This window comes from Lissotriton helveticus, chromosome 11 (genome assembly GCF_964261635.1).
Source record: "Lissotriton helveticus chromosome 11, aLisHel1.1, whole genome shotgun sequence".
NCBI lineage: Eukaryota > Metazoa > Chordata > Amphibia > Caudata > Salamandridae > Lissotriton > Lissotriton helveticus.
This window is the reverse complement of record NC_136072.1, coordinates 153,373,418-153,401,400: the sequence shown is the minus strand read 5'-3', so window position 1 is coordinate 153,401,400 and position 27,983 is coordinate 153,373,418. Positions and strand designations below refer to the sequence as shown.

At 46.6% G+C, this 27,983-nt stretch overlaps 1 protein-coding gene across 1 annotated transcript in view; it reads left to right on the top strand.

The window, feature by feature from the left end:
- The window catches only part of LOC144792863 (transient receptor potential cation channel subfamily V member 6-like), a 308,789-nt gene that overhangs the window by 73,769 nt on the left and 207,037 nt on the right, over positions 1 to 27,983 (top strand). The window contains exon 4 of the mRNA XM_078668058.1: positions 27,535 to 27,675. Within this exon, the coding sequence (XP_078524184.1) occupies positions 27,535 to 27,675 (141 nt within the window). The remainder of the gene's footprint in view (positions 1 to 27,534; positions 27,676 to 27,983) is intronic.

Genomic DNA, 27,983 nt, shown 5'->3' with positions numbered 1-27,983 from the left:
ACAGTGTGCGTGGCAGTATGAGACAGTCCCTAATGTTGTTGGATAGCCGCTGTGAGACAAGCCAGTAATCTATTCTAGTGTGCAGTGCATGATATGCTGAATAGTGTGTGTACCCCCCTCTGGAGTGATGTCTACTACGCCACACATCCAAGAGATCTAGGTGCACCATCTCAGCGCGGAGCTCCGTGGCAGCCGCCGACGGGCTCCTGCTCGGACCAGCGGACCTGTCTAGGTCCGGGTTTAGAACCAGGTTAAAGTCCCCGCCCCAGAGCACAGTTGCACAGTCATACCTTTTGCATCTCCTGGCCAATTCAGTGTAGAACTCAGGTGAATCGTAGTTCGGCCCGTAGAGATTCACAAGCAGCATATCGTGTCCCCGCCCCCTGCACCTGCAAATGACATATCTCCCCTCCGGGTCCGACTCCAGAGCTTGTAACGTGAGTTTGGAACGTGGGTTCACCCATATCAGTGTCCCTCTCGAATGTGTGGTGAAGCCCGCTGCAATACTATTGCCCGCCAACCCCTTATGTTGGAACAGCCTGCTAGCAAGAGGCAAGTGAGTCTCCTGGAGGAGAGCGAGGTCTATATTATGCCTGCGCAGGTAACTAAGGACCTTTCTCAGCTTCCTATAGTCATTGAGGCCCCTGACGTTCCATGTCAGCGCTCTCAGTGGGGCCCTCCCCGCTCCTGATCGTGGCGTGTGCTCCTCAACCCCTGCCATAACATTTAAGGTGTGTGATAAGGCTGCCCTGTAGCGGTGACCTTCGGATCCCAGGAGCAAAAGCTGGCAGGTGACACAACAAACATTTGCCTATTCCAGACCTGATGGCCCTCCCCCAATTTTCAGAGAGCAGCAACTCGGTAGTCAAACCCAAAATCAACTGGCATTTAAAAACAAACCCCAACAGTCCCCCCACCTCCCTCAGCAGACCCACCCCAATTTGGCCTTGCAGAATCCCATCCCGCCCATCCCCCCCCAGCAACAAGTAGAATTTTCCCATTTGCACAACGCTCAGAAGGTTTAGGGTCTTGGAGAAGAAAGGGGTACGTGTCCAGTCCTTTCAAGTCGACTCCTGCCGCCGACCGCCAAAGCCAATTAAGGGGCAGCTCAACAGTTACTCATCAGCCGTGTCCGCAAGTTCCTTTGCCGCTGTCTCGACCGCCGCCCGCTGTCCTTCCTGTATCTCTTCCTGGGGAGGGCGACGCTGTCTGCGCCGTCGTCTCTGCTGACGCCATTGCCCCGCAGTGCTGTTCTCCGAAGCGTTCCCCGGTTGCAAGTCCCCCACTGGTTCGGGTTCCTCAATGCCCAACAGCCGGCAGGCGTCTGCAAGAGACCGAATCTGGTGCACTTTATTGTTCAATTTAAAGACAATCCGGAAAGGGTGTCCCCAGCTGTACGTGACTCCGAGGCGTCGCAGTTCAGCAGTAACCGGCCTGAATGTTCTGCGCTTTTCCAGGGTGATGACCGCCAGGTCTTGATAGAGTGTCGGCGAATGTTCGCCATAGGTGACAGAGCCCAGCTGTCGTGCTTTGGTGAGAATCTCCTCTTTGGTGCGATAGTCCTGGACGCAGACCAGAATATCCGCCGGCAAGGCGCCCGAGGCTCTAGACGGTCCAGAACGATGTGCTCTATCTAGTGCAAGAACGGAGTCCGCAGACCGGCCCAAAATGTGATTGAAGAGGCCTTGCGTGAACTTGAAGAGGTCCGCTGTGTCCGGGGTGGGTTTTACTCCTCTAATTCGAATGTTATGCCTCCGGGACCTGTTTTCCAAGTCTTCCACATGGGATTGTAAATCGACTTGCTGGTCATGAATGCGGATGATCTCTTGCTGGAGCGCTTCCATCTCGACGTCCCGGGCGTCATTCTTCGACTCCAGATCCGCTACTCGCTCCCCGATGGCGTCCGTGTCTCGCCTCAGCTCACGAATCTCTCCCTTCAACTCAGTCTTAAGAAGCTGGAGATCTTCCCGTAGGCCCCCAAAGAGCGATTCCAAGAAAGATCTCGTGACCGGCTCGTCAGTGCTTCGGGGGCTGGGGCCTGGTGCGCCGGTCGTTGACTTAGTAGACGCCGCATTGTTTTCAGTGCCGTGAGGGTCCGTTTTTTCCCCCCCCCGCAGAGATAGGCGTGAGTAAGTCTTTTATGGTCCTGTCTTTCCGCACCCTACCATTCGCCATACTTCCCCGGTCAGTCCGCAGTACTGCCCGGCGTAGACCAGTCCAGCAGCTCGTCCCAGCACCTGTGGTTGTGGACCAGACTGTCCGGTGCTAAATGGCCACCTCCCTCGTTCCGCCGCCGGTCTCCGCTGCGCCAAGTGCTCCCGCTGGCAGGATCTGATTGTCTGCGTGTCCCCCCCAGACAGTGCGTGGGGCGCCACCCCAGAAGACGCAGTCCGCGTGGTGAAGCTGTCACTAGGCTGTGCGGGGACTCAATATGGCAGACCCCAGGGCACCACACCGCAGCCGCCGCTCCCGGGCACGATCGTGGTAACTCACACCGGGGGCCACCTCAGCAGCAGTCTCACACCGAGGTCTCCGCACCCCGCCGCTGTTCCGTCCCTGCTGCGCGGCGTGGGGTGGGACCTCTATTCCTAGGGCAGCTGTATTTGTAGATTCCCACCCGGACCCTCTGGTGTGTGGGGGGGGGGGCGGACGTGTGTCTTTGGTGTAAACAAGCGAGTGCCGGCCAGGCGCAGCCAAGGGCGCTCTCCGCTGAAGCAGAGCCCCGGTGCTGACCACCCTGTCCCAAGATGGCGGCGCTCTGCATATGTGGCACCTCCAGTGCCAGGGGAGACCTCAAGGGCGGCAGTCCGCTGCTGGGGGGGCTCAGCGCTGCAGTCAGCCACTCACCGCCGACCAGAGGCACAGTCCGGAGCGGCGTGGGCTCGTCTCCGTCTTCCCCCCTCTCCTCACCTCAGGCCACGTCCCAGGCCCAGCCGTCACAGCCTTAATCGTCGCTGCTGCCCTCCTGCAGTCCCCCGTGCAGCTCGGAGGCTTCCGGTGTGCTGTCGAGTGACCCGGCAGGTCCGCAGGAGCCTCCTCGGGAAAGCCGCGGGAAGCCCCGCTCTCAGCCGCGCGGGTCAGACCCGCCGCCCCCCGTCAAGGAAGCCGCAACAGCGGCTTGATGGCTCCGCCCCTCTCGGCCTCGCTCTCGCCTCTCCGTCCGCCTCAGGGCCCCGCAGGCCGCGACGTCCTGTGCTCGAAACGGCCCAGACCTCTCACACCTGGATCGCAACTCGCCTCACCGAAGCCCGCTCCAAGCCGAGACCTGTTCTGAGAACCCAGCTAGGTCCCCCAGGGCCCAGGAGAACGCTGTAGATGCTATTTAGCGGCGTTCGGCGGCAGGAGCACAGTGGAACACGTCCGTTCACACCGCCATCTTGGCCACGCCCCAGAAAATGATGTTTTAAAGCCACTTCTGAGTGCTTAAAGCCACCCCTTAGTGCTGGCTACAGGTTAAAAACTCATTGAGATCAGAGAAATAATGGTCAACATTGATGAAACTGTATTGATCCATAATAATGAAATTAAGCTTTTTCTGGTGAGAATGTACAATGACATAATCGTTTTCTGTCTGTCTGACAAAAAGAATGAGCCACTTATGACGTTCTCAGATGATTTGACTCTTGAAGTTCTTACTGCTATAATGAGATCACAGGAGGCAGGAAAATCAGCAAGTACCATTTTAAGAAATGCCTTAAAAGATGAAGATTTTGGACTTAATGACAAATTTCGTGATGCCACAAAGCTCTGCAAATCATGGGAGTCTACAAAAATGCCTGATGTTGTCTTAACATTTTTTACGTCAGCACATTATTTAATATCAGCAAAGTAAAACTGTTACAAACTACAGTTTTTGAGTACGGAACAAAAGGCGACAACATTGATGATGTCTTTGAAGATATAAGCAAAGAAGTAGAAGACAAACCCATGAACTCACAGGCCTATGCTGTGTAATTGTTCTGTCTTTTCCAAATCATGTTTTATGAATTACATCACGGTAAAAAGATAACTCCGCTACATATGAGGACTGCCCACACAATCTATTACAAGTGCTAAAGTAGGGAGCTAATCACTTCAATGAATAGGATTGGTGTATCAACAAGTTATAATTGCAAAAAACACAGTTGATGGACAGAATGTAGAACAATGTCATACATTCACCCCAGTACAAGGATCTGGGCCTAAATCCATCGTTTTTGTGCACTCCACACCACCCTGGGTTAGACACTGGCTATATGCAAATTAGCTCTGACCCTGTGCCTCATGGGAACAGTCCAGTCCGAACTACCAAGCCATGTCTTTCCCAGACCGGAATCAAGCATCCAAGGACCGGTTTCTGGCTATAAGCCTTCATCAGCCTGGATAGCTTGACTCCAGTGGTGTGGAGAGCCTGGGACTCACGTCTGAGCATACCCAGCCCACTCGGGGTGAACATTGCAAAAAACACAGTTGATGGACAGAATGTAGAACAATGTCATACATTCATCCCAGTACAAGGATCTGGGCCTAAATCCATTGTTTTTTTGCACTCCACACCACCCTGGGGTAGACACTGGCTATATGCAAATCAGCTCTGACCCTGTGCCTCATGGGAACAGTCCAGTCCGAACTACCAAGCCATGTCTTTCCCAGACCGGAATCAAGCATCCAAGGACCGGTTTCTGGCTATCAGCCTGGATAGCTTGACTCCAGTGGTGTGGAGAGCCTGGGACTCACATCTGAGCATACCCAGCCCACTCGGGGTGAAAATTGCAAAAAACACAGTTGATGGACAGAATGTAGAACAATGTCATACATTCACCCCAGTACAAGGATCTGGGCCTAAATCCATTGTTTTTTTGCACTCCACACCACCCTGGGTTAGACACTGGCTATATGCAAATCAGCTCTGACCCTGTGCCTCGTGGGAACAGTCCAGTCCGAACTACCAAGCCATGTCTTTCCCAGACCGGAATCAAGCATCCAAGGACCGGTTTCTGGCTATCAGCCTTCATCAGCTTGGATAGCTTGACTCCAGTGGTGTGGAGAGCCTGGGACTCACGTCTGAGCATACCAAGCCCACTCGGGGTGAAAATTGCAAAAAACACAGTTGATGGACAGAATGTAGAACAATGTCATACATTCACCCCAGTACAAGGATCTGGGCCTAAATCCATTGTTTCTTTGCACTCCACACCACCTTGGGTTAGACACTGGCTATATGCAAATCAGCTCTGACCCTGTGCCTCATGGGAACAGTCCAGTCCGAACTACCAAGCCATGTCTTTCCCAGACCGGAATCAAGCATCCAAGGACCAGTTTCTGGCTATCAGCCTTCATCAGCCTGGATAGCTTGACTCCAGTGGTGTGGAGAGCCTGGGACTCACTTCTGAGCATACCCAGCCCACTCGGGGTGAAAATTGCAAAAAACACAGTTGATGGACAGAATGTAGAACAATGTCATACATTCACCCCAGTACAAGGATCAGGGCCTAAATCCATCTTTTTGTGCACTCCACACCACCCTGGGTTAGACACTGGCTATATGCAAATCAGCTCTGACCCTGTGCCTCATAGGAACAGTCCAGTCCGAACTACCAAGCCATGTCTTTCCCAGACCGGAATCAAGCATCCAAGGACCGGTTTCTGGCTATCAGCCTTCATCAGCCTGGATAGCTTGACTCCAGTGGTGTGGAGAGCCTGGGACCCACGTCTGAGCATACCCAGCCCACTCGGGGTGAAAATTGCAAAAAACACAGTTGATGGACTGTTGCAATCAACAAGTTATAATGACATAGTACGGAGCAGAACTTGTTAGCAGCTCATGCTTTAAAATCTTGTGAATCCCACAGCACACCACTTTCAAGTCACTATACCAGGAAAGGATTAACAATTGTTGCTCCTGATAATTTTTATTTTGAAGACAACTCCTATTTGTCTGGAATATCCAGCACACATGATACTTCCACTGTGCTTTTCAGGACTATATCAATGAAGTAGCTGCTGGAAAACAAGCTGTGTCAGCTGTAGGCATAAACATACAAAGCTGTAAACTTGTAACCCAGCTGTGTTGACAACGTGTGCAAAATCTCTACAATCCATCCACATGTCTGGGTCTATCAGACAGTTTCAAAGTGGCTGAGGGCATGGATCTTCTTCTACCTATTGCTGCTGTCCACAAAGCTGATTTAACTGAATTTATCATATTGCTTATTCAGTGCAGACTGAACAATGAAGAACAGCCAGCTCCTCTGTGGGCTGGAATTCATGATCTGATCTCCCAGAATACTGTCCCACTGAAGAAGGTTGTTTCTATTACCAGTAATGCCATCTATAGTCACAAACTACAAAATAGTATACACAGCTCTAAAACAATTCGAAATTTTAATGCTCAGCTTGAAGACCAGCCTATCCTGCCAATGTTCTGCAATGAATGTGTTTTCCATAATGTATCTGATATTTTTATGAGCAATCCAGTAGAATTCGATGTCTTTATACAATGATGGGTGTTTTCCACATGACAAAAGCTGTGTTGTGGTGTACAAGAAGTTATCTCAGTGGCTGTGGCATAGATGATGCACCTATTGCAGCTGATCTCTTTGAAAACAAAATGTCCAGTTAGTATTGAAAGGAACTCATTATGTTCATTCGTTACAAGGTATGCTCATCTTGTCTGAGACCATAGAAACATTGCATTGGAATGCTTTCTGGAACAAGAATGACAAATTAGATTTTGGACATCTTATCCCAGAAGTGAACATGGCACAGGGTGCACTTTATTCAAAAGACAAAATCCAAAGTCAGGCAATGTTCAATACACACAGTACAATATCAGAAAACCTGAAAACCAGGTGTGTAGAGTTTGTCAAACAATGTGAAGAAAAATCTAAACTTTGCAATTACTGGGGAAATGTTTTACATATGTTAGCTCTATGAAAAACGTGATACATGCTGATAGGGAAGGTGAATGGGAGCTGCATGTGAAGATTATGGAGTCACTGATTACTGGGATTCGCAAATTTGATTGCATAAACTACCTGAGAAATGGGACATGGTAACTGGAAAGAGTGAAGAAGCTAGAAGTGGAAAAATCATACCTCTACAGAAAATTCATCCAAAGATAGAAAGGAAAGGCTCAATGCTGTGGCTCCAGATATGAAACTGGAACAGACAATCCAGATATCACAGAAAAACTCCAAAGGAATTGTTGACCAGACACGTAAAAGTGAATATGTTGTCAATGGCAGCCAGTCTACCATGAAGTGCTTTCTATTTGCTGTGGGATGGCAAATTAAAAATAAATGGACTATTGTGAAACTGCTCCTCACCACAAACTTGTGGGAAAGAGAGGGGAATGTTTTAATAAATATGTTAACAACCTTTTTAATTCATGCAGTAGCAAGTAAACCCCCTTGAAATAACTGAGCCTGTGCGACTACACAACATTGTGACCAACCAATTTGTGAGTTATGATATAAAGACATGTTTACTAGATTTCTTAGAACATGGATCGAAACTAAATGCAGAACTGAAACAGGAGAGATTTGTATTGAAAGAGAAAAAACTGTTTAACATAATCATCAAAGCTAAACTTCCACGCTTTAATTGCCATAGAGAGAGTTTTGTCAAACAAGCCACTACAAAACAGGTTAAAAAAACAATTTTCACAAGCACATTCAGATATCGATGCAGCAAAGGAAAAGGGGGACTTTATCAAGGACATTCTGTTGCTTGGTCTTCTTTCAACAAACGCATTATTTGATGGAGATGCTGCAACCACACCAGTGAAGCACCACTTCGTACAAGAGCTCTAAAAAATATTTTTGCTAAAGAATTTCAATTCGAAAAGGTGTCCTCATTTATAACTGCTGTTGTATTGAACTGTATATCCCATTTGAGAATGGTCAAGATTTCATCCTTGCAAAACTTCGGAGAGGTCGCTCAGACTGTTCTACAGATATCAAATCAGTGTGCACCTTGCAAGAACTGCACATTGTCTTTGACAGTTATCTGTCAAAGAATGTGAGAGATTTCGAAGAATGTCTGCAAGTGGAACAATACCTTGCCAGCATCAAACATATGGCATCTATACCTGTGCAACTTGATAAATTCTGCTCATCAACATCGAACAAGATAAACTTACAGATGTTAACAAGCCAAAACATTGCTGATGCTTCAGTGAACACTGACTTTCCAATAATTGCAAGTGGAATGATTGTCAATGAGGAGTTGTTACCTGCAGAGATATATTCAACAGGTATGGAAATAATGTGGAAGAACTTAACAGCAAATTGGAGGAAGCTGACCTTCGAGTTGGTCCACATGTTGAGTGGGCTGTACGAAATGGTTCCAATCGAATCATTGTACTGTCAAATGACACAGATGTTATTATTGTACTACTTAGATTTGTTCCAATGTTCATAAGTCAAGAATTGTGAGAGTTATGGATATATAATGGAACAGGCAAGAAAAGACACTTAATCCTGCTTCATATTCTGTACAAGATACTTGACCCAGAGATGCCCAGTGTTTTTATCAAGTCGCATATTCTTACAGGTGATGACACTATGAGCAAAATTGGAGCAAAGCTTGGAGCTTTAACTTATGGACCTGTGAAGTTTCTAAAAGGATTTGCTGAGAAAGGAAGAATGTGACTTTAAAGATTATGGGGCAGATTTACAAGCCCCATGCGTAATTTATGCGCTGCTGTTGCGTCACTTTTTGTGACGCAGTGACATCATCAAAATGCGGCCCATTTAATTGACGCATCGAGGGAGATGCATTATGTTGTAAAGCCCTGTGTCACAATATACCTGTGTCAGGTATAATGTATGCAGGGTGGACATTCCCACACAAAAAAGCCTGCTAGTAGTGACGCAGTGAAATCTATAAGATTTCACTGCCTACTTCTAGGACGCCACTGCGTCAAAACCTTACGCCTCCTTGGAGCAGGCATAAGGAGGTACGCAGAACAATGAGGATAGGCCTCTCCATGCATTGCTGGAGCTGCGTCGTGCTTGCGACACGACTCCAGCAATACGTGACTTTTGCGCCAATAGATGCATCAGAATTTCTGACACATCTGTCAATCCTTGCGCCATGGTGGGCCGTATTATCTACAGGTGCGTCCCTTCTTGTAAACCTGCCCCTTAGAAAAATACCTTGTGCATGTGTGGGAAAGGAGTTTTGACTGTCAAGCATTTGTCGATCTTCAGTACAGTGAGTTCAAAAGATTAGTCTCGCTAAGTGACCTTCCACCAATGTCATATTCTGTGCGTGGACACATTAAAAGAGCATTTTACTTGATCAGAGGCTATGTAAAGGTGTTTGATCATGCATATGTAGAGAAAGCTCAGTGTGAATTTTGGGAAGATATTGATGTGGTGCTAAAACCTGCGAAATTCCTAAAGCCTCTACCCCCAGAACTTACAAGTACATGTACTTGCAAACTCTGTGCTACAACAAGATGTCCCTGTCGAAATGCTCTTCTCAAATGTTCAACATTTTGCTAATGTACCAGGGGTAACTGCCGAAACAAATAAATAAAGTGAACTTTGAAAATGTGTTTCTAAAACAAGTGTAATAAACATTATTATTTTTCATATCAAGATTGATTAAAACCATTATTATTTGTTTCATTTCTATATATGTCTCTTCCTCCTCTATTATAGCTGCCATTTTGGAAAATGGCGGAAGGGTTACTCGGAGTAGTTATTTTCTCTCTCTATAATACTACATGATCCCCAAACCTATGTTTTCACATCAAAATGAAGTATATAGGTCTCATGGTTCCTGAAATATTACATCCTCACTGCAACACATGCACTATTTTTAAAAATGTAATCTAGAAAAATTCGGCCCACATCAGCGGAGTCAACCCAAGCTAAATTACTTCTCTAATGATCCAAAAACACAAATCAAAAATTAAAATCTCTGGGCAACAATTTATTTATGGAGGTATATCAGGTGGCTGGGATAATATCAGGAGTTATCAGCCCCACCAGCATTATGATATCCACAGTAAGTTCATAGAGAAGGAGAATCAGATGCAGTGTTACAGATTCCTCTGCAAGTCCCCATTTCTAAGGAGGCCCTCAGGCTTTCATGCCTGGTAGTTCCCCCTACCTCCAAGTGACTGACGCCCCTACTATTATCAACACTGGGGCGTAAAATTACTTTGTCAAACTCTGTGGAGCCTGATTGAGGCCCAAAAGTGTTGTTCTGATGAGGTATTGGAGCGTCTTTGGTCTCATTTTGTTGCCACTCAAAAATCACTAACTGTGCATAAGTAATCACCTCCATGCATCTGCAAGGCCCATACATTCTGGAGCCCTTTACTCCGAATTAGGTAATGCCAGACAACTGGATGTCATCCCATCTCCAGACATGCTACAAAAATGAGCACATCAGATGAGAGATCGACTTGGACAAGATCCTTTCACCAATCATCAAAGTAGAGTGGGCTTCAACAGCAAGAGATAGTTCTGATACATTTCTCAGGACTGCAGACAACTAGGAACCCGGAAAGCTAGCATTTTGAGCAAACATCCGCACAGAACAGCTCTGTTCTCTGGCCAGTAATCTGATCAAGATTACATTTCTTAAGGTTGTGTTTTTAGGATGAGGAAAATGTTAGGAATACAGCAACTCTCAGCCTTCTTGGCTCTAGTATATTGTTCCAAGTGACAAATGATTGATCTTTAGATATCTAATCTGATAGATGAGCCACAACTTTGTTCTGCTCCCCGCCACCTAGAAAGTCCAAAATGTTGCTAGGTGTAGTCCTGCAACTGAAACCGAACGTATGATAGGACCTGGAATGATTTCATAATGGATTGTGCTTCTTGAGAACACAAAAGCAGCAGGTCAATGAAGGTACATCCACATTAGATTGACAAGCTTGACAAAAGCCAACCAAGTCAAATTGACTGACTGAAGCTTTTGTCTGACCACATCATGGAAATTGTATTAGTTGGATCTTCCATCAAAACATTTTGCACAGGCACCATTACAACTAAATTCCCTAGACGTATTTATTTATTAGGAGGGCTGTGATGTTTGCATGCACCAAAAGTGGTGGAGGAAACACTGATATTTCAGAGTACATCTTTTCTTTGAAAACATTATGCCTTCCAATTCTGAGTTTGACACAAGGACATTGAAGCCACTGTGGTAATACCAACTCATCATCATCATCAACATCTTTATTTGGGCTTCATTTGCCATAAAAGATAAAACACAACAGTTATACAGATAAAACAATTAGTTACATCCTGAACAATTAATCAGAGATTTTTAAAAACAGTTGCATGATTCCTTAATACATATCATTATACAGGGAGCTGTAATTAGTCCATAGAAACAATAAAAATGTTAAAAAGATAATTACGTGTTGATAATGTTTAAAATTACATAACTATTCTGCAACCCTGGGTAGTAGACGTCTTCTCTTCTGCCAGAAGGTTTCCAGGTATTTGGCTACCGCAAACACTATCATGCCAGAGAGGTCCGTTTTGAGAACCCTATATGCCTGCAGGCAGTGAGCAAAGCCCAGATTTTTGCAGGCCGGAACTATCCACTGCCTTCTAGTCTGCGCATAAGTTCGACAGAAAAACAGTATGTGCAACTCAGTTTCCTGCTCATAATTGCACCCAGGGCAGTGACTCAGGGAGGGCTCAGTCCACTTGCTAGTGATGGCTCGCATTGGTAAATTTCCGTACCTCCACTGTAGGTACAGTTTCCTAGTATTAGTTGGAAATATAACATCTAGGATTCCCTCCAGCTTATACGTATCCTTGGTCTTTAGGAAGGAGTCGGTCAGGGTACCAGACTGTGTGCCCTGTCTCTCTGCCACAATTTTGCTTTCATGGTACAGTGAAAGTAACTGCTTCCGAGAAACCGTGGGGCAAGCAGTCGCAGGATCAAACCACAGGTTGGCTAGTCCCAAACGCGAAAACTCATTTTTTATGTGCTGAAACCAAGGGATATTCCCTACAATTGAGTAGTTCACAATTTACTGCAGCTCAGACCTGTAGTTTACCAGCTCTGGTGTGGTCCAAGCTCTACGCCAGAAGATTAGGGGCCTAACTCCCAAATCTTCATCAAGTGGCCTTAATCCCAAATCAAGCCTCATCGGCAAAAGCGGAGTACTAGGGGGGAGAGATAAAATCTGCCTGATAAATTTGTTCTCCGTTACCACCAACTCACGTTTACACATATGGCCCCAGAGTTCACTACCATACATGACCGCTCCCCTGGCCTGCACTCTATATATCTCTAGCGGGGGACCAAGTGCCTTGATGGTAGATTTGTTTTTATTTATAAGGCTAATTACTCCTCCCGCCAGTTGGGCCAGTTTAAGTTGTGATTTTGTTTGATGATGTCCCCAAGACATATTCTAGAGTCACCCCTAGGTATTCAAAGGTTCGAACCCTCTCCAACCTATTTCCACCGATACATGGGTTAGGGCGTGTTTTTTGATGGGGAATAAAGATCATATATTTGGTCTTGAGAGCATTAATCTCAAGGCCATGGTTTCCACACAATACCTCAAAACCCTTGAGGACTCGTTGGATCCCCATAGGTGACTTAGACAGAAGCAGGGTGTCGTCTACGAACATAATCGCCGGCACCCAGCTTCCGGCAAGTCTGGGGGCATCGCCATCCTCTACCCCATTTAGATGGGTGATTACCCCGTTGACATAGAGGCAAAACAGGGTCGGTGCCAGCACACAACCCTGTCTTACCCCCCTGTCAACGGGGAATCTATTAGATAGAGAACCATCCGGGCCACATCTAACCTGCGCGTAGTTATCTGTGTGTAGGCGGACAATCATATTTAGAAGGTGTTGTGGTACCCCCATGTTGGATAGGACAGACCAGAGTTTTCTACGGAGTACGAGATCAAATGCCGCCCGTAGATCTACGAAAACGGTATAGAGGCTGCCACCCTCCAATTTTACTGTTTTCCAATATAGGAGGGCCAAGCGGAAAATTTGATCTATAGTAGAGACTTTCTTCCTGAACCCTGCTTGATAAGAGCTCAGGACTGAGTGATCAAACATCCACTCTAATAGGCGGTCCAGGATGAGCCTTGCGAAGACCTTTTGTGGGACGTCTATGAGGCTAATAGGCCTGTAGTTGGCTGGGAGCAGAGGAGAGCCCTTCTTGAAGATGGGTACAATCTCTGCCCCCTGCCAAGTACTAGGAACCTCCATCCCACCCAAAATTGAGTTAAAAAGGACCTGTAGGTATGGCACCAGACAGTTGGTTCATGCTTGAACAAGTCTCCCGGGAGCCTGTCCAAGCCCGGAGCTTTCTCCGCTCTCAATTTATCAATTGCGGCACCAACCTCCGCCACGGTGAATTCTTCCTGGGCCAATTCAGGGCTAGGGCCCATCACTGGATTACCTATGTCTTCTGCCTGATCTGTGCTAGCCTGCGAGTATAGGGTGCGAAAGTGAGCCTCCCAGACACTAGAAGCAATATTAGCTTCTACTGCTGGTGTTAGATCCACAGAACCATTTTTAACGATCTGCCAGAATTTCCGGGCGTCTCTAAGGGCACCCACCATTTCAGACCAGTTTTCGTTGTCCCACTCAGTCTTGGCAATCTGGATTCGGTGTTTATATTCTGTCCTTTCTGCCCTGATCAACATAGAGCTACTTCTTTGCTTCATAGCCTCAAGTAGTTCGGCTTTAGCGTTCCTACAGGCTGTGTTGTACCATGAGGATCTTGTCGATTTGCTGATCTTTTCCGTTACTCGCGGGTTCAATACCTCTGCCATTGCACTGGTGAGCTCCGAATGAAGATCCCCAAGTGCATTGTGTTTCTCCACAGACGGGCATAATAAAATAAGCTCTTCTACTCTTTGCAGGACTGGTAGTATTGTGGCATAGAGCCGGGAAATAGATGCTGGGATCCCTATAACTTTGGCCCATCTTATTCTGCGTCTATCGCTAGATAGGATCGCTCTATGGTCTGGGGAGGTATGAGGCATCTGGTTCTCAGCGATAATACCGGGCACCTGGAACATTGTGATCGCTTTCGTCACGTGGGGTTACCTGTAAACTCCTTACCATAGCCCAGTCACGAATCTCCACAAAGATGTAGTCTATGCGTGACTCAAACCCCAGTTTATTAAAGGTGGGTTTCGGGGGAATGTCCCCACTGACCCGCCCATTGCAGGCCCTTATAGAGTTATTAAGAGTCAGGGCCATGATTTGGGTAGCAAGCGGAGTCCAGGACTTAACTTTTGGGCCCCCTACAGGTGGTATATCCCATTGGTCATCCTCCTCCAGTGTGGTGCCCTCCAGGAAGGCTGGCAGTGGCTCGAACTGACAATTGAAGTCACCCCCTACCACATATGGGGTGCCTTGGGGGATGGTACCAAGGAAGAGGGATAGATCCTCAATTGTTCCTGAGACATTAGTCACACCCGTTGGTCTTGAATATACATTGACTAATACTAGTTTAGCCGCATTTGGCCATTCCAATGCCACACTTTGGATATCCGCGGAGTTTGTCTCCAGTATCCTTACAGAACATCCCAAGTGTGAACCCACCCAAATGAGTAATCCGCCAGACGGGCGTCCCTTCCCGCCCCATTTTGCCTGGATAGAAAATGAGGCAAAACCAATGCGCTGGTGGTCCTCCCTGGCCCAGGTTTCCTGGAATAGGCACACATCCTGTGAGTCAATAAATGACCCCCATTCTGGCAGGTCAAGTTTATTCGATATTCCTGCCAGATTCCAGGAAACAATTGACAGGGAACCTTGCTCTACATTTGCTCTTGTGCTGTGGTTCATAGCCCCATTTACAGCCTGAGATGGTAGTGCCTGAGTTGTAATTAGGCTGCTGGGTCCACTTAGGTGTTTCATATCCTCCCTGTTACTGTCAGAGGGACAGTCCATTGGACCTATTTGGCTGTCATCTTCATTAGTCTCGCCATCTGCTTTGGAGAATCAATCTACACCCTCCAAATCTGTTAGGGGATCAAACCTATTATAAACTGGAAATGGGTGCACTAACCTGTGAGATGGATTTGCTCCCCGAAATCCTCTCTGTCGAAAAATGGGATAAGATTTATGGCGTCCATTATTCATAGCCCCTGGGTAAAAGTACTCAAGGCCCAGGGATTGGATGTCGCCCTCTCGGCCAAATCTAGGTTCACTCTGGATGTGGTCTACAGCCCAAGTATCCCTAAAGTTCACTAGGATGCAATCCCCTTCAAGATCTTTGGGGTTGTTGCCCACCCAATGCACCCTTCTAACACCCAAAATCTCTGTATTCAAAGATGGAGGGGGGGTCCTATTCCTATCTAGCCAAGAAACCAACTTGTTCTTCAGTTCCCTGTACGATTCTGAATTTCCTGCCCCCAGGGATCGTACCCCCACTAAGACTATTGTGTAAGGTGCTGCCTCTGGGGGAAGGTTTAAGCTGGGGAGTTGGTCTTTGCAAACTTCCTTATCCTGCTGGAGTTGCCTGTTTGGCCTTCTATCTGCTGGTAAGCCACTAAATAAGGGCTGGGATGCACGTACTGGATCCATTACCTTCCCACCGTGCCTTGATGTGCCTACTTGATTCTTCAGGTGTGGATTTGGCATGGGTGTGTTTGTTTTTTTTCTGGGTTTTTTCTAGGTTCCTCGGCAGCCACCCTAGTAGTGGTAGTACTGGGACCCGGGTCCTTTGTGGTAATAACTGGTGATCTAGTGTGGACATTAGTTACCCTTGGCCAAGTCAACTAATTTCTAATTTCTAATTTAAAACATTTGTAGAGCGCAGCGTATACCGTACGGTTTCTTGGCGCTAGTAGTTCGTTTGACTCTGGAAGAAAATAAGACCGGTCTTGGGTAGGGAGGGGCATTATACAGGGAAGGCTTGTTTGAAGAGAAATGTTTTTAAATCCTTGCGGAACGAAAGATAATGGGTGGAATAACGGAGGTGATCAGGGAGGGAATTCCAAAAAGTGGGGGCAAGAGTGGCAAAGTTGGTTCCGCCCCATTTTTTACGTTTAAAACGTGGGGTTAGGAGGAGGGATTTGGAGGAAGAACGAAGCTCTCTAGAGGGAACGTATTCCTTTAGTAATGAGGCAATAAAGGCAGGGGCAGTGCCTTGTCGGGCCTGAAAAACCATACACCCGGTCTTAAACAGGGAACGTTCTTTGACCGGGAGCCAGTGAAGCTCTTTGAGGAGGGGTGTGGAGTGGTGGTACCGTGGGAGACCATAGACCAGACGAGCCGCCTGGTTCTGGACCAACTGGAGTCTCCGCAGGCTGTATAATGGGATGCCGTTGTAGATGGCATTAGCGTAATCTAGCCTCGAGATAACCAGTGCAGCCATGATCACCTTAAGTGCCTGTGGGGAAAAAAAACGGGAAACAGAGCGGATAGTGCGAAGGGTGAGAAAGCAGGAAGATACAACGGTGCTAATTTGTGAGTGGAGGGTGAGCTGGTTGTTGATTTTAACCCCCAATGTTTTAACTGTGAGTGACGGAGAGGGGGGGGGACCTAGAGAGAGTGGCCAGAAATGAGAGTTCCACGGACTGGACGAACCACCGGTGAGAACCAGCTCGGTTTTGTCCGGGTTCAATTTCAGCTGGTTGTGGTTCATCCAGTCCCTGATGAAGGTCATAGTCGACTGAAAATTAGAGACAGAAGAAGGGGAAGTAGACAGATCGAAGATGAGCTGGAGGTCGTCCGCGTAGTTGTACACGGTGACCTCCAGCTGCTGAAGAGCAAAGATAAGAGGAGAAATGTAAAGGTTAAACAACAAGGGGGAAAGAGAAGATCCCTGGGGGACACCACAAGTGACAGGGATGGGAGTGGACGTGAAGTCACCCGACCGAACCGCCTGGGTGCGGTCCCTCAGGAATGAGGACAGCCAGAGCAGGGCTGAGCCCTCGATTCCCGCCGCCCTGACACGGGACAATAAGATGGTATGGTCAACCGTGTCAAAGGCGGCGGAGAGATCGAGAAGCACCAGCGCCTGGTGTTTATTGCTGTCCATGCCCGTCCTGAGGGTGTCCAGTACTGATACCACGACTGATTCGGTCGAGTGTCTGGGGCGGAAGCCGGCCTGGCGGGAAGCCAACCCACCGTTGGCCTCTACGTGGGCGCTGAGGACCGCGGTGGCATGGCGTTACAGCACCTTGCCCAGGTAGGGCAGCAGGGAGATAGGGCGGTAGTTGGCTGAGATGGTAGGGTCAGAGCCGGGCTTTTTCAAAATGGGCACTATGAAAGCTGTTTTGAGTGCCGGGGTCACTACTCCCTGAGCGAGTGAGTTATTGAGAAAAGTGATGGGGGCTTCAGGGCAAGAGGAGTAAATGTGTTGCAAGATATGAGCTGGACAAGTGTCTGCCGGGGAACCCGACTTGACTTTGGGAAGTATCTCGCGGAATGAGGCCTCAGTGAGGGGAAGAATAGAGGTGAGGCGATTGAGAACAGTGGGGGAAGAGGGGTCCACAAAAGTAGGTGAAGGGGGGGGGATGTTAGCCTTGATGGTAATGATTTTGTCTGTGAAATAGGTATTGAGCTGATCGCAAAATGATTGAGATGGAAGGATTTGCGAAGAAGCTCTGTCAGAGTAAGCCAAGTTGTTAACTATGCTGAATATTTCTCTGGATTTATTTTCCGCTGCCTCTATTTTTAAGGAAAAATAGGTGGTTTTAGCAGAGAGAATAGCAATTTTGTAAGTAGCAAGTGATTTGAGATACAGGGTTTTTGCTGCAGAGGAATAGTTTCTTCTCCACTGTCTCTCCGCCTGTCGGGCCGATAGTTTTAACTCTTTTAGGTGGTCGTTAAACCATCTGTTGGAGTCCTTTTGTCGTCGGATGGAAATACGACGCAAGGGGGCCACAGTGTTACAGCCTGTTGTCAGCCAGGTGTTCATGGCAGTGGCCTGAGAATGGGAGGAGAGACCGGAGAGAGACGGGGTGGAATTACGGAGCAGGGAGGACAAAGAGGAAAGATCAACTCTGTTCCAGTTCCGCGCCCAGGTGTTTCTGGCATGTGGAACTTTAGGTACAGAGTGGTGAGAGATAGAGAAAGAAATAAGAGCGTGGTCAGACCAACAGCAGGGGGATACCATAACCGGGGATAATTGAAGGTTGAGGGACCAAACCTGGTCCAACAAGTGGCCGTGGGAATGGGTGGGGACCGTTATGTGCGGGACAAAGTTCAATGAAGAGAGAGATTCGGTGAACTCTTTGGAAGCGGTGCACTCAAAGGGGTCCGAAGGCCAATAATTGAAGTCGCCTAGCACCAAGACCGAGGCGTAGTTGACCACCAGATTGGCCAACAGGTCTTGAAATGCCGGCAGGAATGAAGAAGAAGACTGGGGGGGCCGGTACATAAGGAGACAAGTGATGGGGGGAGAGAAGGATAGGGAACGGGCCACAAGGAATTCAGTAGGAGCAATGGGAGAATAGGAGAGAAGTTGAAACTGTAATTCTGAACGGGCGATAAGCGCCACGCCGCCGCCGGCCCTGCCCGCCGGGCGATCGGCGCGCAGGGCAACGTAGGAAGGGGGGAGAGTAGCCAGGAGAACAGGAAGGGAGGAGTCACAGAACCAGGTTTCGGTTAATAGCAACAGATCCGGCTTCTCGGTGTCAAGCAGGGTAAACAACTCATGATGGTGCTTGACCGCTGACTTTGTGTTGAGTAAAAGAAAAGATAGCGGTGGAGGCGAGGAGGGAGGGACAGGCAGGGGCGGGTTCCGCGGTGGAGGGATCGAGGGGGCGGACCGTGGCCTAGAGGTGGGGGAATAGGCAAGGCCTAAGGACGCAATGTGCCTTAGTATAGTTTCTGGGAGAGGCCAGTCTCCTTGAAGGGTGGTAAGCTGCTTGGATGAATACAGGGTATGTTGGGCAAGGGGTCGTGCCCCAGGCCCCGTCCGGGCGTGGACGGGCACAGACGGGCTTGCCTTAGGCGCGCCTTCGGCGCGCAAACGGCGCGCCCGCTGCGCACGTCCGCTGCGCTCCCTAGGATAGCACATTTGATAAAGGGGATTTGAGGGCGGGAAGGGGGCGTGGCCTCAGAGTGGGCGTGGCCGAGCGTGGAACAGGCCGAGGGGAGGGGGTCACGTGAGCATTTGATCCGCTGCACGGCGCCCTCCAAAATGAGATTTAGCAGTGGGAGTCCAGGTAAGTTAAAAGCACAAGTATTTGTTCACAAATTACACAAAATTGATTAAAAACGAGCACTCCCGGCTATTTTGCCTCAGGAGACAACAAACACCCCAGCGCTAGCGTCTCAGCGCTTATAAAGGGCGGGAAGGGGGCGTGGCCTCAAAGTGGGCGTGGCCGAGCGTGGAACAGGCCGAGGGGAGGGGGTCACGTGAGCGTTTGATCCGCTGCACGGCGCCCTCCAAAATGAGATTTAGCAGTGGGAGTCCAGGTAAGTTAAAAGCACAAGTATTTGTTCACAAATTACACAAAATTGATTAAAAACGAGCACTCCCGGCTATTTTGCCTCAGGAGACAACAAACACCCCAGCGCTAGCGTCTCAGCGCTTATAAAGGGCGGGAAGGGGGCGTGGCCTCAAAGTGGGCGTGGCCAAGCGTGGAACAGGCCGAGGGGAGGGGGTCACGTGAGCGTTTGATCCGCTGCACGGCGCCCTCCAAAATGAGATTTAGCAGTGGGAGTCCAGGTAAGTTAAAAGCACAAGTATTTGTTCACAAATTACACAAAATTGATTAAAAACGAGAACTCCCGGCTATTTTGCCTCAGGAGACAACAAACACCCCAGCGCTAGCGTCTCAGCGCTTATAAAGGGCGGGAAGGGGGCGTGGCCTCAAAGTGGGCGTGGCCGAGCGTGGAACAGGCCGAGGGGAGGGGGTCACGTGAGCGTTTGATCCGCTGCACGGCGCCCTCCAAAATGAGATTTAGCAGTGGGAGTCCAGGTAAGTTAAAAGCACAAGTATTTGTTCACAAATTACACAAAATTGATTAAAAACGAGCACTCCCGGCTATTTTGCCTCAGGAGACAACAAACACCCCAGCGCTAGCGTCTCAGCGCTTATAAAGGGCGGGAAGGGGGCGTGGCCTCAAAGTGGGCTTGGCCGAGCGTGGAACAGGCCGAGGGGAGGGGGTCACGTGAGCGTTTGATCCGCTGCACGGCGCCCTCCAAAATGAGATTTAGCAGTGGGAGTCCAGGTAAGTTAAAAGCACAAGTATTTGTTCACAAATTACACAAAATTGATTAAAAACGAGCACTCCCGGCTATTTTGCCTCAGGAGACAACAAACACCCCAGCGCTAGCGTCTCAGCGCTTATAAAGGGCGGGAAGGGGGCGTGGCCTCAAAGTGGGCGTGGCCGAGCGTGGAACAGGCCGAGGGGAGGGGGTCACGTGAGCGTTTGATCCGCTGCACGGCGCCCTCCAAAATGAGATTTAGCAGTGGGAGTCCAGGTAAGTTAAAAGCACAAGTATTTGTTCACAAATTACACAAAATTGATTAAAAACGAGCACTCCCGGCTATTTTGCCTCAGGAGACAACAAACTAATAACTAATAAAGGTGAATTTTCTCCGACCTGCTTTTTAATCTGATCTAACTTAGAGTTGATCATCCTAGCTCTCTCTAGGAGTGGCGGCATCAGGGATTTCACCAGAATCTCAATTTTCCCCAGGAGATCACCCTCAGGGACAGTTAGACAAACAGGGGGGCTAATGACTTCTGTATTGGGCCTAGGAGGAATAGGGGGCTGAACAGAAGCTATCGGGCCGGATTTGAAATCTTCTTTTGTTGCTTGGCAAGGTGGCCCATCAGAGAGCTGCCCCTTCTTTTCCTGCTATTGATTTTCGCCCTGTCTGGGGAGCCCTGGGTCAAAGTGGGAGCAGATGAAATAACTTGCGCTGGGGAATTATGCAAGCCAGCGTTGTCACTGCTGGGGGCCAAGCTCAGGGAAGATAGATTTATAATCGAACTATCTGAAACATCCCCAACATCCACCAGCCTGATTTGGTCCCCTGGAGTATTTGTGGGCGCCGGAGTAACCGTCGTGCCTATACGACCTATGGAAGATCGTTTCCCCATTATTAAATCCAAGGAGAGGTGCTTTTCTGCGTAGGCAATCTCCTTTTCCAGTATGGTGGAGGCTCTCTTGAAGAAGTGATCCAGGGTGCCTGTAACCACCCCGCCAGAAGTGGGGATTGCAACATGGCGATTTTTCCCAGACCGCGGAGACATAATAATTATAACCACGACCAACCCACACTTTTAGGTAGCAATTGCAATCGTACCTGTGATCCTCCGGAATCTTTCATACACTTAATTTATCTACAGTTAACAATCGTAATGCCAAGTGTAAGAGGGGGGGCCCAGCCCGGCCTTGATCGACCTCGCACGGCCTTAGATGGCCCCCCCTTTGCCCGGGCTTAGCCCGGCGGACGCCCGCGCGCGTCCCGCGTGCGCGGGTAAGGGAGGGGCTAAATAGCGGGAGGCGGTGGCGGGAAGAGGACCAGCTGCGGCAGATGACCAGCCGCACTGCACGCTGGTCCTCGCAGTCCCACCGGTGGCCTCGGGGTCAGTTAGTCCCACATTTGCGCTGTTCAGGTGCGCCCCCTCGAGTCCTTTTTTGAGGGACACCCGCGGAGCGGGGGCCGCGAGGAGTGGGGTCTTTGAAAGCAGAGAAGATCCTTTAGCAAAACGGGAGTCCGTGAGCCCAGTGGAGTATCAGCAACACCAACTGGTTTCCCCTTCTCCAAGAAACATTGGAATTCTGTGTTTTGCTTAAACAAATGTCACGTGGTAATATCTGGCTAACTTTGTATGGGGAATTACTGGAAGTGACCATTAAATGGCCAATCCATTCAGAATCAGAAAGTAAGCTCAAACATCATTTGCACATGATTTTCAATGTTGTGCAATACATGGAATAACAGACTACATATGTATTACCCTTAATCATTTTCCATAATCAAGATCAACTGATGGACGGTTCATGGCAGGCTTTCTCTATCATTGCTACAGAATACATTTCACTCATTAAGATTTCAATGGGCTCTCTATTGATCAAGTCTAGATAATGAGTTTTGAGCTACAAATCATTCCTACTTTGGCTTACAGCAAACTAAAGTGAGGAACTGCACTTTCCATCTGCCATTGTAATATATTGTCCATAGCTAGTATTGTATCCCGTTGTCATATAAGTCAGCGAAAGTCACCAGCTTGCTGATTAGATTATCTCAAATTAGTCTGATTTTCTCCAATAATGTAAATAATATGTTGTGTATTGTAATATAGAGAGTTTTCCTGAGGGGTAAGTTGTGAAGGAGCCACTTATTTGAATTATTGATACACTGAAATAATCTGTGTGTGGCATATGGGGCCCATGAAATAACTAGCAAATAAAGTAATAGATGTTTAGCCGGCATCAAGCACATTATTGGTGTGTATTTAAGCCCATATGTCTACAACAGAATTAAAACAATTATCAGTGCAATTAAATATGATCAACACGATGGTGGGGTGGGGGGGCGAGCTGGGCTGCAAGCTGACCTCTCGAATAGTGGCTCTGCCGGTCCAATGAGAAATCCGGCTACATCTATCTGCTAATGGAGTGCTAGGCACCCTCCTGCTGCATTATTTTCTGAATTATGTTTGGAGAAACAGGGTTGGATTTCCGAAGTGTATTTAAAGCTGATATTTGAATGATAAATCATGCTGCTTTTGGGAGACTTACTATATTCTACTAATATTATTACCTTGGTGCCAGGGGCATTGCAGATGTGGCAGTTATGTATCACACATGTAGAGGCATGGCACATTCACAAGGCTGGTTACCATGCTTGATGAACTGAGGTTATCACTGCTTGTATTTTACATATGGTGACCACTAATGTAATTATGATGTAGTCACTATTACAACACCAATAATATTAGTAGTTCAGGGTGAATTTAATTGAACATTAGTAGCTCTTATTACAGAAAAGGTTGGGGATCAGCCGTGGAAAGCAACTCTCTTTCTGTCAAACCTAATTTGTTTCATATCTCTGGCTGCCAACATAATTCTCTCTTTCTGTTATTAGTAGTGGAGGCATGTCAAGATATCTGGTGTTTGGTCTCCTCTCCCTCAATTGGGTCCCATACTGTGCGAGTGATCAAGTATTATCTCTTTCTCTAACAGAGTTGGGAGAATATGCTTAAGCAGTCCCTGTACGCATGATGTGATATCCCTGTCCTTTGTATTTCGTGGAACTCCCTTGATATGTATGTTCTGGTGTATTGATGGATTCTCAAAGTCCTCCAGCTGCATAACGGTCTTTGAGGAAGAGGACCTCTTGTGTTAGTGCCTCCATAGCTTCCTCTTGCATATCTCCTGTATTCTCAAGAGAAGAGACTCTATCTCCCAAGCCATTAATGCCCTGTTTTAGATTCTGAACACCTTGTTTGATCTTTCTTTTTTAGGATCTAGAGGTCCTTGCGCAGGCCCCTAATGGGATCCTCCAGGAACTAGCGCCTCTCCAGTGTTTCCTAGAAACCTAAATCCTTTTGTGTTAGCGTGTCTCTTTAGGGCGAGCTCAAGATTGGCTTGGTTGTATTATTCTATTTTGCCCACCCTGATCGAGAATCATGTCCTTTATGGAGGAACATTTCCAATTCCTGGTGGTCAACCATCTTAAGTACACATGCTGTGCAGCAGCTGCCTATTTCACTGTGGAAACGTCTTCCCAGCTCTCAAGTGTAAGTTAGTGTTATTATTAGTCCTTCAAAGCACCAGTTGACTCCTCTTATGATGCATTTAGTGCTTAATGTTCCTGGTCATGTCTTTTTCACTGATGTAGCTAATTGTCTTTAGTATCTAGAGCGTGTGTTAGTCGTTGCTAAGAGGGTGACCTTCTCCTTAAATTACATTATAGGTCAGGACCCAGCTTCATAGCTACACTATTCATTGGTTTAGTAAGATGCACTATCTCTTTGTCGGCTGAGAGAATGTAGTTTCTAAATTAGAGGGTTTTACCTGCATCTGACATCTTGTCTCCCAGCGCGGGAGGCCTTTGTATTCCTGGGATTGGGTGCACCTTTTGCCAGCATCCAGCAGGGTAGGTTTCAGGATGCCGGGTTTGCACTCTATTATTGGGGCACTGCTCCTCTACCTTCTGATGAAGCAGATAAACTGATGAATCTCTTAGTTGACATAAATCACTGATTTTGACACCTTTTGAGAGAAAAATTACAAACGTGCACAACTTTTTGTTACTATATGTTGAAGAATTTTGAGATAAAGATCATGAAAGAGACTTCGCCACTGCATTGTAAAAGCATGCAGAAGAAAGTAGGTCAGATAAAATGATTCATTTGAATAACATAGGTTCATGTTCACTAAATTGCAATGGTAAATTAGTTTGACGTGGAATAGAAATGTGAAGGTGATGACTCACGTGTTATAGAGATTTCATTAACCATTCTCCTTTAAATAATGATATGTGTGAAGAATTTATGACACTAAGGTAATTTAGATGACATTATGTGTGTATTTTAGGAGTCTCATTTTAAAACTTTGGGTCTCATTACGATGTTGGTTGGAAAGGCTCCGAACGACATTCAGATTTTCCTAAACAGTGTCGGAACCCATGTTTCCGACCAACTCGGAAACATTTCAGACCGACCAATTACGATATAATGTAACTGTTCGGTCTTTCCGACTCAGCTCCGACCAGCATTCAGAGACTCCGAGTCAGTCGAAGCTGAATCTTACAGGTCTATGGACTATGGACCACGTTTCTGACCCACGTTTCATACCCTGTGTGACAGAGAGGAGTTAAGTCCTTTCTCTTTCCTTCTTTGGAGATCTTGCTCTTTGCGGACTGAGAGACAGCTTTCGCTCTTGTGGACTCTACTGGCTTTCCTTGGGCTGACGCATATGCTGTGCGCGCTATTCCAGGACTTCTTTCCCTCATGGTAGAGTACCTTTGAGCTGATATGGTCCATGTCCCTTCCTGAACTCATCCTATTGAACTCTGGTAATTGATGGCCCGAAAGAGTTTCATTTGATTTTTCTGCACTCCTAAATGTAAAGGCTTGTTATTGATGTTTCAAAGTATTGATGAACTAAACCAGCTTCAAATCCTGTTTCTGTCTCTCTAAGTCTCATCGTCAATTATTGATTGTGAACGTCCAACTGAGTATTAATGAGAGATGGGATACTAAATAGAGAGATCTCTGGTCAGCAAATACTAATGTTACTATTTTTCATACCTCTAACCGAATTTTTGGTTTGCATCATTCTAGTTCGACTGAATTTCTTCAGGAGATTTGGTCTGGATGTGATAAGTATGTACTTGTATAGTTTAGTCCTGAGAGTTATATACATGAATTTATTTACAAGTTTTTAGGTAAGTTACCCAATTCCTGGTCCTTATTAGTAACTGGATTGGATCCCCTAGATCCGCGCCTGTTTGGCACGGTTCAAAGATCCAATGGAGGACCAAGTAAATGAATCTGAGGTGTAGTGTAAAGAGATAAAAAGAGACAAATTAAATGAGCCCAGTGGTGCTATACCACTTCCAAGGCACCCATGGTGCTCTGCTTCTTCAGACAGGTCTGCAGTGTGCAGCCCTGACCTCCCCTGAAAATACCTAACGTTCACACCACCCCCAGTGCAGGTCTTCCTAACCAGTCGTGCCCAGTGGTTCACAGCTGCTCCAGCCTCTTATCTTACCAGATACAGCCATGTTGCTGGAGACTGTGCAGAGAGTTGTGTGTTTACTGGGGTGCCCCTTCCTTGAGTCGCTGTGTATCTGCCCAGCACCTGGGCGATACCATCTCCTTTGCCTGTTCCATCATTCCTGCACATATTGGGCAGCTGCGCACTTCTATCTTCTGTGGTCGCTGGGACGACTGCCATCTTCTTGTTGAGCATAGTATGTTATTCACGGTCTTCTGTATCGGCTTCTTTTCGGGCTAGAAATGATTGAGGCGCCCTGACAGGGGATGCAGCAAGCTTTTCCAGTTATCAGGGTACCTTTATTCTGCATTTGTGGTCCTGGGAACCCCGGGATTGCTGTGGAGTCAGTTGAGTCTTGAGGAAGAGCATGTCTTGCTTCCTACTGTGCAGCCATCTTGGCCCTGCCAGCATTTGTCTTTAAGAAAATAAATAAAAATCAGATATCCTATTGCAGGATCTTTGCACTGGGGCAAAGAAGGACAATTTAATTTTACACTGTTGCTGCTTGGTAATGCAGAACAGAACAAACACATTTCACTCCCACTTCATATTACAGAATGTGTTTTGCACTAGGAATATATAGCGAATTAGAGTACTAGAGTAAGAGTTATTTCTAAATATTTAGAACATTTTCGGCCACATGCATCATTGTAGGATTTTGCAATTCCTAAATTGCGAAAATTAAGGAATCGCAATTTAGGAATTGCAAAATCCTATGCATCAAGAAATCTCAAAAGTTTTTGCTATTTCCTAATTTTCTGTATTTGCGATTCCTTAATTGCTAATCGCAATTAAGGAATGGCATTACATTGATTGCTATGGGCCTAGAGGCCCATAGGAATCAATCAATGGGAAGGCATTAACTATTTGCGATTTTCATTCCGCAAATCGCAATTTGTTAATGCATTTCAAGGATGCTGAGGGGGGTCCAAAGGACCCCCCCTGCACCCTTGAAATGTTTTTTTAAGTGCAAGTTTCACACACACATGTCCAAAGGACACACATGTCCAAAGGACATGTGTGTGTGTGTAACATGACACTTTCAAAAATGCTTTTTTGAGCATTTTTGAAAGATTTCGCAAATTAACACGAGGGTCAACCTCGTGTTAATTTGCTCCTCCTATTTGGGAATTCGCATTTTTTTAAACATTCATGCATTGCATTTAAGGGATCGCAAAAATGCGATTATTTAAATGCAATCGCATTTTTAGAAATCGCAAAAATTGTGATTTTTTAAAAATTGTTTAATGCATCCCAAAAAGTGATTTTGGAATCGCAAACGGCTGAATTTTCCGATTCGCACCGTTTGCGACTCCAAAATTGCTTGATGCATGTGGGCATAAGTTCCTCAAAAATAATTTTACTTTATTAATAGGGATTTTCACAAAGAAATTCAAGTCCATAAATAAACGTTTCTTTTAAAAAAACTAAAAAAACAGAGCAAACTAATGTAGCATTATTTTTATTTTTGCGATGAAAGGGACATACATTTCGACTCAAGGTCAAGAAGCCACATCTTTCAGATTTGAAAAGCGAGGGACATGCATACATCTAAAATAGCGCATAATCTGTTTTCCTGTGATTAACATAAAGTAAATACTGTTTGCTTCATTTCCTGGTACGCAAGCAATAAAGGTGTTGCAAATGGATTTGCCCTTTATTTTATTTTTTTAAGGAGATGGAGGGAGGGGGTTGGTGGGGGGGATGCTTATGAATCTTTATTCCAACCCTGGACATGTTCTCTGCATTTGAGCTCTGTAGAAACTTTGGATAGGACTTAACTATAGTCCCTTTGTAATTGCTTATTTAAACTTTATCCTAGAATTTCTATCTTATTTCTCAAATGTTTGGTTTAAAGGACGCCATTTTGTCTTTCTGCTCGTTGTGTAGGAGAAACTGCATTACATATTGCTGTTGTGAATCAGAACGTTTCAATGGTTAAAGAATTCCTGGCTCGCAAAGCTGACACAGAACATGCTTGCGCTTTCGGCAAATTCTTTGCTCCAGGAAAAACGAGAAAATTTTATTATGGTAAGAAACCACTATGTTTAAATTAAGAAATCAATCTTTATATGGTAAACATGAATCGTGATGGTCTACTGTGGTATATTTCACTTTAATGTCGTATAATCACAGGCTGCAGAGTATGCATAGGTTATGGCAATGTATAAAGTCAGTAAAGGATAAAAGTGAGTACTTAATATAGAAATATTTATTCAGTTGTTTTGGCCAAATTGCCTTTGAAGCTAGAGAGTGAAAATGTGATATATTCACTATTTTGCATAATGCAAAGTTTAGTGCGTGAAGAAAATGTTTCACCAACACAATAAATTGTAACT